Raw genomic sequence first — 16,301 nt, forward strand, 5'->3', positions numbered from 1 at the left:
TGTCAAAGACACTTGCAAATATCTACCGATGTACCATGGAGAGGATTTTAACTGGTTGCATCACCATCTGGTATGGAGGAAGGCACTACTCAGGATTGAAATAAGCTGCAGAAAGTTGTGAACTCAGCTCCATCATGACTCTACCCTTCCTAACAACCAGGACATTTTCAAGGAGCGATGCCTCTGGGCCAGAACTGCCCAGCTCACCATATCTGTGTGGGTTAGTAACTGAGTCTTTTCTCAGAGGTTGGTGAGAGTGTGGAATGAGCTGCTAGTGGAAGTGGTAGACGGGGGTTCAATTTCAACATTTAGGAGAAGTTTGAATTGAACAGAGGTGGCAGGGGTGTGGTGAGCTATGGTCCAATTGAGAGTCAATGGGGCTGGGCAGAATCACGGTTCAGCCAGATTCGATGTGCCCAGAGGTCTGCTTCTGTGCTGTTGAGCCTCTAAATTGGCTCAACTAATTGGCTCAACTAACTCTAACTCTAAATTAGTTGAAAATTTGTATGTCAAAATAAAAAAATACCGGGTATTCACAGTGCAAGTTCTGAACAGTAAAGATTTCATACAGCACACCTATCACAATGACTTACTTTAGGACCTTTTGCCCCCATGTATCCTCTATCACCCTGGCTTCCTTTCGCTCCGTCGACACCATTCTTCCCTGGAATGCCCTAATAAGAATCCACCCAAGGAAAAATACAGTTAGCAATAGAAACAGACACCAAGTAGCAGAACCTGCTCAGGAAGAGAATGGTGAAGCATAGAAAAGACCCATGACTGTAGACCACCGCTCCATGGTTCAGATGCAATCTTGGCTCTGTGGTACATTTACATATGGATTAAGGTAAATGAGCTCACATGTCAAGCAGTGTATTTACACATACATTAACAAAAAAGGCTTGGCAGAGGATGTGACGGCTGGTAAAATTCTAACTTCCCCAGAACATACTGGTGCAATTCTACACTACCTGTATTGTCCTAGTACCGAAGAAATCACAACCAAAGGAGTTGAATGACTTCAGACCTGTTGCCTTGACGTCGCACGTGATGAAGACCATGGAGCGGCTGATAATACAGAATCTGAGGCCACAAACCAGGAACGCCCAGGATCCTCTTCAGTTTGCGTATAAGGAGAAGGTGGGAGTGGAGGATGCTATCACGTATTTGCTGCACAAATCACTCTCTCACCTAGATGGGGTCAGTTGTGCTGTGAGGATTACATTCCTTGACTTCTCTAGTGCCTTTAACACCATCCAGCCCAAGATCTTAAGGCACAAACTAACGGAGATGGGAGTAGACTCTCACATGGTGGATTGGATAGTGGACTACTTGACAGATAGACCTCAGTATGTGCGGTTGGGAGACTGTAGGTCTGACACGGTGGTCAGCAGCACAGGAGCGCCGCAGGGAACCGTACTCTCTCCGGTCCTGTTCACCCTGTACACATCAGACTTCCAATATAACTTGGAGTCCTGCCATGTGCAGAAGTTCGCTGATGATACGGCCATAGTGGGGTGTGTCAGGAATGGACAGGAGGAGGAGTATAGGAAACTGATACAGGACTTTGTGATATGGTGCAACTCAAACTACCTGCGTCTCAATATCACCAAGACCAAGGAGATGGTGGTGGACTTTAGGAGATCTAGGCCTCATATGGAGCCAGTGATCATTAATGGAGAATGTGTGGAGCAGGTAAAGACCTACAAGTATCTGGGAGTACAGTTAGACGAGAAGCTAGACTGGACTGCCAACACAGATGCCTTGTGCAGGAAGGCACAGAGTCGACTGTACTTCCTTAGAAGGTTGGCGTCATTCAATGTCTGTAGTGAGATGCTGAAGATGTTCTATAGGTCAGTTGTGGAGAGCGCCCTCTTCTTTGTGGTGGCGTGTTGGGGAGGAAGCATTAAGAAGAGGGACGCCTCACGTCTTAATAAGCTGGTAAGGAAGGCGGGCTCTGTCGTGGGCAAAGTACTGGAGAGTTTAACATCGGTAGCTGAGCGAAGGGCGCTGAGTAGGCGACGGTCAATTATGGATAACTCTGAACATCCTCTACATAGCACCATCCAGAGACAGAGAAGCAGTTTCAGCGACAGGTTACTATCGATGCAATGCTCCTCAGACAGGATGAAGAGGTCAATACTGCCCAATGCCATTAGGCTTTACAATTCAACTGCCAGGACTTAAGAACTTTTTAAAAGCTATTATTAATGCTTTTTGAGATAGTGATTTAGATGCATATTATATTTTTTACTGAGTTAAGTATTGTATGTAATTAGTTTTGCTACAACAAGTGTATGGGACATTGGAAAAAAAAGTTGAATTTCCCCATGGGGATGAATAAAGTATCTATCTATCTATCTATCTATCTATCTACCATCTTCACCTCAACCATTACTGTCCGGTTTTGGAGCAGAATCCGCTCATAATTTGCAAGAGCTACAGCAAACTGTCAAGTCAGCAGAAAAGGTGATTGGCTGCAGTCTACCATCACTACAGGACCGGTATGGATCCAGGACAAAGAAGAGAGCAGGAAAAATCAATGTGGACACTGCACACACTGCAAACTGCCTTTTCTAAAAGCTCCCTTCTGGAAAATGCAGTAGGGCCATTAAAACAAAAACTTCACACCACCTTAAAAATTCTCCCCCCGGGCAGTAAATCTGATCAACCTTTCCAGTTAGCCTCCCCACTCCCCTCTACCTATCACCCCCATCACTGCATTGCTGTATAAACTTTAAACCATTTTTTGATAATGCTGCTTACATTGTAAATGCATGTGGGTATTTATGTATTTATGCACATTTTATTCCATACCCATACTTTAACCTCTGACTTTATTTTTATATCACTTTGTATTTTTTAATTGTTGAATGTTGTTTTTTGCTGCATGTAGCTCCCTGACCATCACACCACAGTATCCTCAATGCATGTAAACATACTGTATACAACAAATAAAGATTATTCTTGATCCTTGATGCCAAGATGGGAGATCACACTTCCAAGCAGCAACACAAAATAGGAGTCAAAAGTCTTACCGGTTTCCCTGGTTCCCCCGCTACACCTTGCTCACCCTAATAGCAAAAGACAAACAATAATTTAGTACATCTTCAAATCTAGCTTTGAAATATTAAACAGGATTAGTTTTACAAAAGGTGAAGCAGGTGCTCACTTGCAAACATGAGCAGTAATCATTGCCAGGATGTCAGAATCAGAAACAGGTTTAATATCACCAGCATATGTCGTGAAATTTGTTAACTTAGTGGTAGCAGAACAATGCAATACATAATAATAGCAAATTAAAAACTGTGAATTAGGATAAATATATATATTTAAATTAAATAAGTAGTACAAAAATAGAGATAAAAAAAGTAGTGAGATAGTGTTCAGGGGTTCAATATCCATTCAGAAATTGGATGGCAGAGGGGAAGAAGCTGTTCCTGAATCATTGAATGTGTGTCTTCAGACTACTGTACCTCAGAGACTCAATGGGTCAGGTAGCAATTACGGAGGGCGATAAACAGTCAATGTTTCAGACCAAGACTCTTTATCAGAACTGGACATAAAAGGAGAAGAAACCAGAATAAGGTGGGTGGAAGCGAAGGGGGTCCAAGCTGGCAGGTGATTGGTGAAACCAGGTGAAGGGGAAGGTGGGTGGGTGGGGAAGGGCGCATGAAATGGGAGGTGATAGGTGGGAAAGGTAAAGGGCTGAAGAAGGAGGAATCTGATAGGAGAGGAGAGTGGACCATGGGAAGTGATAGAAGAGAAGAGGTTAGACAGGAGACAGAAAGGGAATGAGAAAAGAGAGCTATTCTGAAGGATACTGGAAGGGTATATCATTTTGTGGAACTACTATCTTCTTGGCCTTTTCAAAGGTTTGCATTGAGATCTGGAAACGTTCTGGTTGGTGACACAAAATGATGTACAATAAAATGACTCTCATCCAGCATTTAATGTCATAATACCGAAGTTCTAACAGTACACTTCGTATTGGTTAGATGGATGCAGGTCATGTGATAGCAGTATCCAATAGAAAGCAAGAACATTATTTACCCACAAGAGATTCTGCAGATACTGGAAATCTTGAGCAACACACACAAAATGCTGGAGGAACTTTGCTCAAATACTCAGCCGAGGGACTGCTTTTGAAGAAAGCCAGTTACACAATAATTATACTGTTGACTGCATGCTATGACTAGGACAGGCGTGGACAAGGAAGTTACCATCCGAGATTTAAAGGCATCCTGTGGAAAAAAAGCTGCAGAGAGTTGTAAACTCAGCCAGCTCCATCATGGGCACTGGCCTCCCCACCATCGAGAACATCATATTCTGGCATCTTCCCCTTTCCTCTCAGTCCTGAAGAAGGGTCTCAGCCCAAAACATCGACTGTTTATTCATTTCCATAGATGCTGCCTGACCGGCTGAGATCCCCCAGTGTTTTGTGTGTGTTGCTTCAAAGTCGGATGTGTCAAAAAGATGGCATCCATTATTAAGGCCTCTCACACCCCCCCCCCCCCACCCCACCATCCTGGTTCTCATTACTACCATCAGGGAGGAAATACAGGAGCCTGAAGACACACAGTCAATGTTTTAGGAACAGCTTTTTCTACTCCACCATCAGAATAGTTCATGAACAATATCTCACTATTTTTGCTCTTTTTTTGCACTACTTATTTAATTATATATCTTATTATAATTTATAGTATATTTTATGTATTGCACTGCGCTGCTGCCACAGAACAACAGATTTCATCGATGATAATAAACCTGATTCTGATTGGCGCTCTGATGAAGTCCTAGTGCTGAGCCACTGCGTTCGCCACAGCTTTGTACACCGAAGAAATGTGGACGCTGGCGTTTCAGCGAGAGTTCACAAACTGAACGTTCATACATTGAGGAATAGTTGCATCGAATGCGGTGGAACGCAGGCTCATACCTTTTGCCCGTCAGGACCTCTGGCTCCTGGGAAGCCTGGTGAGCCTTTATCGCCTTGGTCTCCTTTCGGTCCCTTGATGGAAAAGAACAAAACAAATCAGATGGCATATTTCAATGCAGAAAGCATTGATGCAAATTGTTACCAACATCTTTTGGCTTACAAGTGGCTGAGGATCCACATATAAGGGAACATGAAAGATTTTGAAAGGCAAGGAGGACGCCACTATTAATGACGTGGTTTCGGGGTACATGGTGGCACATGATAGAATAGGCCAAAGTCAGCATGGTTTTCTTAAGGGGAAATCTTGCCTGACAAACCTGCTGGAATTCTTTGTGAACTAACAGGCAAGATAGACAAAGGAGAGTGTGGATGTTGGTTATTTAGATTTTCAGCATGTCTTTGACGAGGTACAGCACATGAGACTACTTAAAAAGATAAGGGCTAATGGTTTTACAGAGAAGATAGCAGCATGGTAGAAGATTGGCTGGCTGGCTGGAGGCAAACGTGGGAGTAAAGGGGGCCTTTTCTGGTTGGCAGCCAGTGACAAATGGTGTTCTGCAAGGGTTGGTGTGGTGCCTGATGTTTGTGGGTCCAGGGCCATGGTCTGGAGGTCTGTCTGAAAATGTGGGTGGGGGGGCCTAAAAAGGGGTTTGGTTAGCTGTTGAAGCTTGTGCGTTGTTATGCTGAACATTGCGGGCATACTATGTTAGCACCAGAATGTTTGGCAACACTTAAGGGCTGGCACCAGCATATCCTTGGTTGCTAACGCAAACAACGCATTTCACTGTATGCTTAGATGTACATGTGATAAGTAAATAATCTAAGGCCAAAAATCTCCAGCACTTTGTGTGCATTTGCTCTATGTGATATTTGTACATGACTTTGATGAGGAAGTGAAAAGGTGAGTTATAAGTTTTGCAGATTGCATGACAGTGGAGTTGTGAATAGTGTACAAAGTTGTTTAGGTTATAATGGGATATTGACAAGATGAAGATCTAGGCTGAGAAATGGCAGGCGGAGATCAGCTTAATAAAGTGTGACGTGATTCACATTGGAAGGTCGTAATTGAAGGCAGAGTACAGGGTAAATAACAGGATTCTCGGCCATGTGATAAATCATGGGGTCCATGTCATTAGATCCCTCAAAGTTACAGCACAAGTTAATAGGGATTTGAAGAAGGTGTATGGTGTATTGCTCTTCATTAGTCAGAGGAACTGAGTTCAATAGATGCGATGTAATGTTGCAGGTATATAAAACTTGCAATATTGTGTTGAGTTCTGATTGCTTCATTATAGAAATGTTGTGGGAGCACTGGAAAGGTTGAGGAAGAGATTTACCAGGATGCTACCTGGATTAGAGAGCATGACTTATCATGATAGGTTGAACAAGTTAGGGCTTTTTACTTTTTCTCTCTGGAGCGAAGGAGGATGAGAGGTGATTTAACAGAGGTGAACAAGAAGATAAGAGACATAGTTCAAGTGGACAGCCAGAGACTTTTTCCCAGGGCCGAAATGGCTAATTTTAAGGTGATTGGAAGTAAATACAGGGGGGTGTCAGAGGTAAATTTTCTACACAGAGACTACTCTCTGTATAAACTGAATGCATAGAACTGGCTACTGAATGTGTGGAATGCCTTGCCACGGGTGATGGTAGAATTAGCTCAATTAGAGATAGGCACATGAGTATTTGAAATAAGGAGGGCTACCAAATGTGGAAGGGAAGGGCTAAATTGATCTTAGAGTAGTTAAAAGGCTAGCACAATATTGTGGGCTGAAGGGCCTGCATTGAGCTGTCATGTTCTACGTTCTAATTAACCTGGAATTATCCAAACTTGTTGGACACTTTTACTGGCCCTTGTATTTCCAGATTTTTCCAAAGCTTAATTAACAAACTGGAAAGTTGGTAATAACAATAATTTAGGTTGCTTATAGTTCAAATCACTATCTGCAGGATGTGAACCCTCATCCTCTGAATCCTCCACAAGATGTCACCAGAGCACGTACCTTCTCTCCCCTTGGTCCTTCTTCTCCTTTCGTTCCCTTTTCTCCTTCACTTCCCTTCTGACCACGGTCTCCCTGTGAGAAAGTGAGAGTTTACCAGCACCTAACCTCTTCAGAAGCAATAAAAATATTTCCAACTTTTCCTTTCCTAACTTCTATAATGTTATTCCTTACCATCTCTCCTTTGATTCCTCTAATCCCAGGAATTCCAATGACAGCAATTGCTTCACCCTGCATAGGGAACATAAAGAAATGATTATTAGTTCTATGAATGGTCGTTCCACTGTTGTTATTGTTTATTGAATTGCCACATTTTTCCATTAAGGCCATTTGTCTAGGTTGGTGTTTCCATTAGTCCCATGTCTTTAGTTATTTTTGGGTAGGTACGTGGATATGTCTTTACCAAAGGAGGTGTAGGCACTCCCTTCCTCTGCTAGCCTGCAGGCCACCCTAGGGCAAGGTGTAGCACCTGCTGAGCCCCCTAATCAGGGTCATGTGAAGTCATGGGAGCAGGAGGTGGATGGTCGTATGAGCAGCTGGTGCGTATCACAAGCCTTGGATATGTGACCGCTGACGCCAGGCAGACAATCTTTGAAGAGTGTTGATGATGGTTGAGGTCTCCCGTCTTGTAACGATGCTGCCCAGGAGAAGGCAATGGCGAACCACTTCCTTGGGAAAATTTGCTAAGAACAGTTGTGGTCATGGGAAGACCGTGATCGTCCTCATCATACGACACGGCACACAATGAATGGATGTGACGGGAGGAATATGGAGAGCTACAGTCCGGATGCAGGTCAACAGGACTAAGCAGAATAATAGTTTGTCACAGACTAGATGGGCCAAAGGACCTGTTCCTGTGCTGTAGTGTTCTATGACTCTATTTCTGAGGAACTTATTCCCTCGCTCTGATGTCTACTAATTTCACCCACAGTTCTCCTTTAGTGCACTTGTACTAGGGCCAATTTACAGTAGCTGAACCCATAACTAGCATTCCTTTGGGACGTGGGAAGAAAGTGGAGGACCTGCGCGAGACATTCAATGTTTCAGGAGACCATGTTCCTGGAGGTCAGGATCGAACCAGGGCTGTGAGTTAAAACCTCCAACCGCTGTACCACCCATATCTAAAATAGGACCAAAATTAGATACGATAAGGGCAGGATCTTCATGAGCAGGGAGACTATGTGGACATTTCTAAGCTGTTCTTTGTGAATCTGCATGTATCTTGACCTTGTATATCCATGCTTTGTGTTTTTAGCCTCAGTTGTTCAATTGTACTGGAAAGGGATCTTACACATCCTCTGAAAAAATGGCATCTCTGATATTCAATTCTCCTTCATTGGGATAGGTAGCTCATACTTTTTCAGGGTTTTATACAATGGCTGCCTCCTCTCAGGGGTAGATTTCTGAATTCAAGGACACAGTCTTGGACGTTAGATTTGAGAGGATGAGGTGACATATTCTCACACGGAGCCTTGTGAATATTTGGCATTCTCTCTTTCAGCAGGCTGTGGGTGACTTTTCACTGAGCATTTTCACACTGCAATCAATACACTTTGCGACTGTGTAGGAGATTGACTTGGGCTGAAGGATTAATGACAATTTTACTGAATGTTGGAGCAGGGACAAGCGACCTGTTCAGTGCCTGACACGAATTGTTGATAGACGTCAGGTGGCTTCTGAAGAGTTGTCCCTTTTCACCCTGTTTTGTCACAGAAGGGGGACGACAAGCAGAAAACAAATGTGAGATACAAGACCTGGGTTTATGTGCTCAGTAAAATTGCTACATACCTTATCTCCTTTCTGCCCAGCAGATCCATACTCTCCCTACAATGCAAAGACAAAGGATTTTCCTCAGCTTAAATGTTACAACAGCTTTCTGTGTATCTGCCCTCTTCACCACTGGTGCTCTAACTCCATCTATAAGCTTACAGATGATGCCACCATAATGGACCATATCTTAAATATCAAAGACTTGGAGTACAGGAAGGAGACTGAAAATTTAGTTGAAGAACCCGCAATCTCAGCAAAACGAAATACCTTTAGACTATAGACAGACAGATACTTCATTGATCCCAAAGGAAATTAAGTGTCACAGTAGTGTTACAAGTGCACAGATATAAATATTAGAAGTAAAAGAATAAAAAATAAGTTACCACAAACAGCCTAACAGGAGGGAGTCATCACTTCTCTGGCTATAGGTTGACTCATTATAGAGCCTAATGGCCGAGGGTAAGAATGACCTCATATTGCGCTCTTTGGAGTAGCGCAGTTATCTTACTCTGTTACTAAAAGTGCTCGTCTGTTCAGCCAAAGTGCCATGCAGAGGGTGAGAAACTTTGTTCAGAACTGCCAGGATTTTCCGTAGGGTCCTTTGTTCTACCACAGCCTCCAGTGTGTCCGGTTTGACTCCAATAACGGAGCCAGTCTTTCTAATCAGTTTATTGAGCCTGTTGGCATCACCCGTGTTGATGCCATTTCCCCAGCACACCATCACATAACAGATCGTACTGGCGACAACAGACTGGTAGAACACATGAAGGAGAGGCCTGTAAATCAGGCCTGATTTACTAGGATGTTACCTGGGTTTCAGCACTTAAGTTACAGAGAAAGGTTGAACAAGTTAGGTCTCTATTCATTGGAGCGTAGAAGGTTGAGGGGGGATTTGATCGAGGTATTTAAAATTTTGAGAGGGATAGATAGAGTTGATGTGAATAGGCTGTTTCCATTGAGAGTAGGGGAGATTCAAACGAGAGGACATGATTTGAGAGTTAGGGGGCAAAAGTTTAAGGGAAACATGAGGGGGTATTTCTTTACTCAGAGAGTGGTAGCTGTGTGGAATGAGCTTCCTGTAGAAGTAGTAGAGGCCAGTTCAGTTGTGTCATTTAAGGTAAAATTGGATAGGTATATGGACAGGAAAGGAGTGGAGGGTTATGGGCTGAGTGCGGGTAGGTGGGACTAGGTGAGATTAAGAGTTCGGCACGGACTAGGAGGGCCAGAATGGCCTGTTTCCGTGCTGTGATTGTTATATGGTTATACTCCAAAGGACCTCAGTCTCCTCAGGAAGGAGAGGCGACTCTGGCCCTTCCTGTACAGTCTCAGTGTTGGTGCTCCACTCGAGTCTGTCATCCAGGTGCCACCCCCAGGTCTATAATGAGCGTACAATATAGGAGCAGAACTAGGCTATCTGGCATTCTATCCAGGTTCAGCACAACTTGGCATGGCAACTGCTCTGCAAACGACTGTTAGATTTGTGGACACAGCTCAGCACATCAGCCTCCCCTCCATGGACTCTGCCTGTGCTTCTAGCTGCCTCAGTAAAACGGCCAACATAATCAAAGACCCCACCCACCCCAGATATTCTTTCTTCTCTCCCCCTTCTCGACAGGCAGAGGACAAAGAGCTTGAAAACACAGAAGACCAGGCTCAGGGATAGTTGTTTCCATTCTTATACGACTGTTGAATGTCAATATCCATATCAACAGCCAATCATAACCAGAATTAAGTTCTATTTGTTCATTTTTGTACCCCTACCATCCAGGCCATGTTTTCTTCTCATTGCTGCCCTTTGGCAGGAGGTACAGGAGCCTTAGGCCTCACACTATCAGGGTCAAGTACAATAATTACCCTTCAATCAGTGTAGATAACTTCACTCACCTCAACACTGAACTAATTCCATAACCTACAGATGCACTTTCAAGAGCAATTCATTTCAGTACTATTTGTCGAACTATCTATTAATTTATTTTATTGTTTTTTCCCCTCAGCTGGTAAAACCTGAGGTAAGGGCATAGCCAAGCACACTCATTTCTCAATTGCTAGGAACTTTCGGACTTTTCTAGTGGTGTTCAGTATTGTGGTTTTCTGAAGATTTACATAGATATTGTTGTGTAGCTCTAATTGTTTAAGGCTATTGTGTAGTGACTTTGGGATGATACCAGTTGTAGATATTACTATCGGGACAATGCATAACCTGCTCATGTTCCAAAGCCTTTCAACTTTTATTTTAATTCAGCGTATTTCTGGTGATTTTCACTTATCAATTTCTGTATGTTAGGAAAGGCTGTATCTATTAAGTAGGTTGTTCTTGCTGGTTACCCTGTAATATTATATCCAGATGGTTATTATGGATTGTCCTATCTGTAATATTGGATCAGTCATAATAAATGCCTTCCTTTGCACATTGGTCGTTTGTCAGTCTGTGTGTATTTTTTATTGATTCTGTTGGGTTTTTTTTTGTTCTGCTGTGAACTGCTTGCAAGAAAATGAATCCCTTGACAGTATATGGTGACATATGTACTCTGATAATAATGTTACTTTCAACTTTGGTACCCTAGTATGATAAGGTGAATTCTTGTTCTCACAATCTACCTCATTATAACCTTGTACCTTATTGGCTACCAGCATTGCACTTCCTCGGTAACAACTTCTTTTTGCTCTTGATTCTGATGTTGCAAGGTACCAGATCCTGTTGGTGTCTCCACTGATCAATGTTACAGTGGCCAAAACCTCTTCAAGTTGACATATATTCCCCCCCCCCCCCCACCAATGAACCTGCAATTTCCTTTATCCTGATGTGTACATTGTAAATTGCTATGTCAATCATTCCTTATCAATTTCACAATGGCCATGGTGCCACATGCAAAAAATACTGGAGGAACTCAGCAGATCAGGCAGCACCAATGGAAATTAATAAACATTTTGAGTTGGGACCTTTCAACAGGAATGGAAAGGAAGGGGGAAGGATAAGAAGGTGGGATGGAAAGGGAAGGAATACAAACTGACAGGTGACAGGTGAGAGAGAATGAAGGTGAGTAGGGGAGGAGGAGATGAAGTAAGAAGCTGGGAGGTGATAGATGGAAGAGGTAAAGGGCTGAAGAAGAAGGAATCTGATAGGAGAGGGAAGTGGACCATGGGAGAAAAGGAAGGAGGAGGGAAACCAGAGGGAGGTGATAGGCAGGTGAGGAGAAGAGAAGAGGTAAGAGGGGAGACAGAATGGGGAATGGAAATAGAGAGAAAGGTGAAGGGAGATAATTTACCAGAAGTTAGTGAAATCGATGTTCATTCTGTAAGGTTGGAAGCTATTCAGAAGGAACATGAGGTGTGACTCCTCCAACCAGAGAGTGGCCTCATTGTGGCAGTAGAGGCGGCCGTGGACAGACATATCAAAATGTGAACGGGGATTGGAATTAAAATGGATGGTGCCGAGAAAATCCTGCCCATTACAGACAGAACAAAGGTGCTGGATGAAGCCACAGTGTCAATTGTCATCCATTTGTATTCTCTACAGTGAAACCTTCCCCTCAGCATCTTGTAAAGCAGAGTTTCCCAACCTGGGATCCACAGACCCCTTGGTGAATGGTAGGGGTTCATGGCATAAAAACAGTTTGGAAACCTTTGTTTTAAAGGAAACCTCACAGCTGTCCAGGAAGACTATGACCACTCGTGGCCTCCCTCCTACCCTGACAAGGATGTCATCCACAGGCCTAACAGCTTAGAGAAGATCTGAATAGAAGGTACTTACCTTGATCCCCATTTCTCCTCGGTTACCAGGAGGCCCCTGATAAAACAATGGAGCAGGGTTGAAAATTAAAATGGAGTCAGCTAATTAAAACTTCACTTTTAAAAAGATCAAAGAGGGAAGTAGTTACCGGTAGTCCACGTTCTCCAGCTAAGCCTGGCCTTCCATCTTCACCCTGGAAAGACAGGAATGACAATATTTCAGTCTGTTTTTGGTTCAAAGCACCAGCAAAAAAACAAACATCAAGTCTGCACCTTTCCAATCCCAGCATGCTACAAAATGTGTCACACACTAATAACGAGTCAACCTCAAAAGTGATTATTGTTTAAAGCAAAGCCTTCGGGGGAAAAAACATCATTTCAGAACTCGACTCAAATGATAGAGAAGTGGAGAGAAGGTTTAGATTGGCCTTAGAGTTGGTTAAAAAGTCAGCACCACATCATTGGCCGAAGGGCCTGAACAGTGCTGTAATGTTTCATGTTGTTACTCTCCGCTAGTTTGTTAAGCAACTTTAAAATAATATTCAATTACTCTCGGAGCCTGTAAACATGCTTATCTTTTGTTGCATCCATATGATTGTGAACTGGGAATCAATACATCTCCTTCAGATTGATTATTGAAAAATATGTGGGGAGGGGTGGGGTGGCACTTTGGATTTACACATAGAACACCACAGCACAGCACCCTCAGTTCAAGATGTCATGTTCAAGATGTCATGCCAACCTTTTCGACTACTCTAAGATCAGTCTAAGTCTTCCTTCCAATATAGCCCTCCATTTTCCCAACATCCATGTGCCTACCTAACAGTTTCTTAAATGCCCCCTAATGTATCTGCCTCTACCACCACCCCTGGCAGGGTGTTCCACAAACTCACCACTCTCTGTGTAATACTCATATCTCTGACCTCCCCCGTACACTTTCCACAAATCACCTTAAAATTACGCGCCCTGGGATTAGTCATTTCCGGCCTGGAAAAAAGTCTCTGGCTATTCACTCGATCTATGCTTCTTATCACCTTGTACACCTCTATCAAGTCACCTCTCATGTTCCTTCACTCCAAAGGAAATAGCTCTAGCTTGCTCAATCTATCCTCATATGACATGCTTTCTAATCCAGGCAACATCCTGGAAAATCACCTCTGCATCTACATCCTTCCTGTAATGAAATAACCAGAATTGAACACAATATTCCAAGTGGGTGGTGGGGTGGAGATACGTCTCTACCAAAGGAGGTGTAGGGTGCTCCTTCCCTCCATTAGCCGTGAAGCAGGTGGTTGATGGTCGTATGAGCAGCTGGTGCATATCACAAGTCCTGGTTCTGCGACCGCTGACAATTCGCAGACAATCTCTGAAGAGTATTGATAATGGCTGGGGTCACCCGTCTTGTAAAGACACTGCCCAGAAGAAGGCAATGGCAAACCACTTCTGTAGAAAAATTTGCCAAGATCAATCATGGTCAAGGCCATGATCACCCACATCATATGACAGCACATAATGAAAGAATAAATGACATGTCTAACCAGGGTTTTATGGTGCTGCAGCATTATCTTGCAGCTCTTGAATGCAATGCCCTGACTAATGAAGGGAAATATATCATACACCTTCTTAAACACCCTATTAAAATGTGTGGCAACTTTGAGGGATTTATGGACATGGAACTCAAGATCCCTCTGTTTCTCCATACCACCATTGACCCTGTATTCTGCCTTCAAATTCAAACCACACTTCTCTGTGTTGAATTCCATCTGAAACTTCTCAGTCGAGCTCTGCTCTAAGATGTGGTACCTTATGATCTACCAAATGCACAGGGAACAGATTCCAAACTCTGCAATCCGTTTTTGTAGGGAGATCGGTTTCCAGCTTCAGGGTTACTTTCCACCTGGTTGCACGGTCATATTCCAACTTTGACAAAGCAGCAGAGCTTAAAGTTAAAGCACATGCTTGAGATTCAGAAGCAGGAAGAAAAGGGCTCTTACCCTCGGTCCTGGATCTCCCCTATCTCCTCTTGATCCAGGCATTCCTATTCCAGTTTCACCCTGCACAGAATTGATAAAAATGACCACAGGATTGATAGATAATGCATCATGAATAATAGGAAATTAATGTGGAAATCTGGTTCCTACCTTGTCACCTGGTGGACCCTGTAAGCCTTGCAAACCCTACATAAAAAAATTAATTCATTATTAATCATATTTCAATAAATATATCTCATGAGGAAAGGTAGAGTGAGCTAGGGTTTTTCTCCCTGCAGCAAAGAAGGATGAGAGGTGACTCGAAAAAGGCGTACAAGATGAGAAGAGGCACAGATAGAGTGGACAGCCAGAGATGTTTTCCCAGCGCAGAAATGGCTAATTCGAGGGGACGTTGTTTTAAGGTGATTGGAGCCAAGTGTAGTGGGGGTGTCAGAGGGAAGGTTTTTACACAGAGAGTGGTTGGAGTGCGGAACGTGCTGCCAGGTGGTCATACAGCAGGGGCTCCAACTTTTTTTATAATGCCGTGGAGCCTTTCCATTAACTGAGCACGAAGCAGGCTCTTTTGACCCATTCTGCTTGTAAACCCAACTCGGGTTCGTCATAGAGGCTGATACGCCAGGGGCATTTGAGCAACTTGTAGATAGGCACATGGAGGATAGAGAAATGGAGGACCATGGAGAAGGGAAAGACCCCTTTTATGTCATGGACCCCTGTCATTAACTGTGGGGTCCATAGACCCTAGGGTGGGAATTTAAGCATCGGTAGAAAGGTGAGCCCAACATTATGGGCCAAAGTGCCAGTAATGAGCCATATTGCTCTACATTGTCATTTTATAATTAAAATCGTGATTTAATTCTTATAAATCCTATGCTTTTTATTTTTATTAAATAAGATCCCAAATACTTGTGGACACATCCATGACTGTTAAGACTATTGGGTTTAGCATCTGTCCTCTGATCCCTGATGCAGTAGATACTATGAAGCTCACGATGGTGTTTTAAGCAGGTGTAATCCAGGAAGTCTGGAATTTCCAAAGAGCTATCAATAGCATATTTTATTTAGAGATACAGTGTGGAACGGGCCTTTCCAGCTCACCGAGCCGAGCCGCTCAGCAACCCACAGACTATTCATGGGCCAATTTACAATGACCAATTAGCCACTGACCAGTACAACTTTGGAGTACCCAGAGGAAACCCATGCGCACACGGAAGAACGTACAAACTTTCGTACAGTGGATGCCGGAAACAAACTCCAAACTCCGTTGTCGTGATCTGTATTAACGTTGCGCTAACTGCTCCGCTACCGTGTCAACGGTTAGGGTTAATTGCACGGTGGTGTGGTGGTTGGGGGCAAAACAGTAGCGAAGCAGTTAGTGTAACTCTATTACAGTGCCAGCGACCTGGGTTAAATTTCGCTGCTAGCCGCTGACTGAAAGGAGTCTGGAAGTTCCCCCCTTGGCTATGTGGATTTCCTCCAGGTGGTCTGTTTTTTTTAACCCATATTCCAAAGTTATATGGTTTAGGGTTAGTTTATTGTGGGCATGCTATGTTGGTACCATAAGCATGGCAAAACTTGCAGCCTTCCCCAGCACATCCTTGGCTGTTGACGCAAATTATATTCTGGTATTCGGAAGTATCGATGTACATGTGACAAATACAGCAAATCTGATCTTTGTCATGTTTTACAATATTTGCATCTATAATGCGAGACATCCCAATAACATGTTTGGAAGTGTAGCCACCTTTGTAAGATGGAAGTGCAGCAAGCTAATTTTGCATAGCGAGGGCCTGATTACCTGCCTCAGCCTTGGTGCTGTTGACTGAGAGAGAAATACAGGCCAGGACTCCACACCGCCATGCAATCCGTTAGATCCAC

The 16,301-nt window shown here is 43.5% G+C and overlaps 1 protein-coding gene across 1 annotated transcript in view; it reads right to left on the bottom strand.

Moving 5' to 3' along the window:
• Window positions 1-16,301, bottom strand: part of col7a1 (collagen, type VII, alpha 1) — a 325,194-nt gene that overhangs the window by 19,235 nt on the left and 289,658 nt on the right. Inside the window, exons 103-112 of the mRNA XM_073072948.1 lie at window positions 14,577-14,612; window positions 14,430-14,489; window positions 12,585-12,629; window positions 12,458-12,493; window positions 8,725-8,760; window positions 7,111-7,167; window positions 6,940-7,011; window positions 4,937-5,008; window positions 3,039-3,074; window positions 594-674 (exon numbers count right to left, since the gene is read on the bottom strand). Of these exons, the coding sequence (XP_072929049.1) occupies window positions 594-674; window positions 3,039-3,074; window positions 4,937-5,008; window positions 6,940-7,011; window positions 7,111-7,167; window positions 8,725-8,760; window positions 12,458-12,493; window positions 12,585-12,629; window positions 14,430-14,489; window positions 14,577-14,612 (531 nt within the window). The remainder of the gene's footprint in view (window positions 1-593; window positions 675-3,038; window positions 3,075-4,936; window positions 5,009-6,939; window positions 7,012-7,110; window positions 7,168-8,724; window positions 8,761-12,457; window positions 12,494-12,584; window positions 12,630-14,429; window positions 14,490-14,576; window positions 14,613-16,301) is intronic.

This window comes from Hemitrygon akajei, chromosome 19 (assembly GCF_048418815.1).
Source record: "Hemitrygon akajei chromosome 19, sHemAka1.3, whole genome shotgun sequence".
Classification (NCBI taxonomy): domain Eukaryota; kingdom Metazoa; phylum Chordata; class Chondrichthyes; order Myliobatiformes; family Dasyatidae; genus Hemitrygon; species Hemitrygon akajei.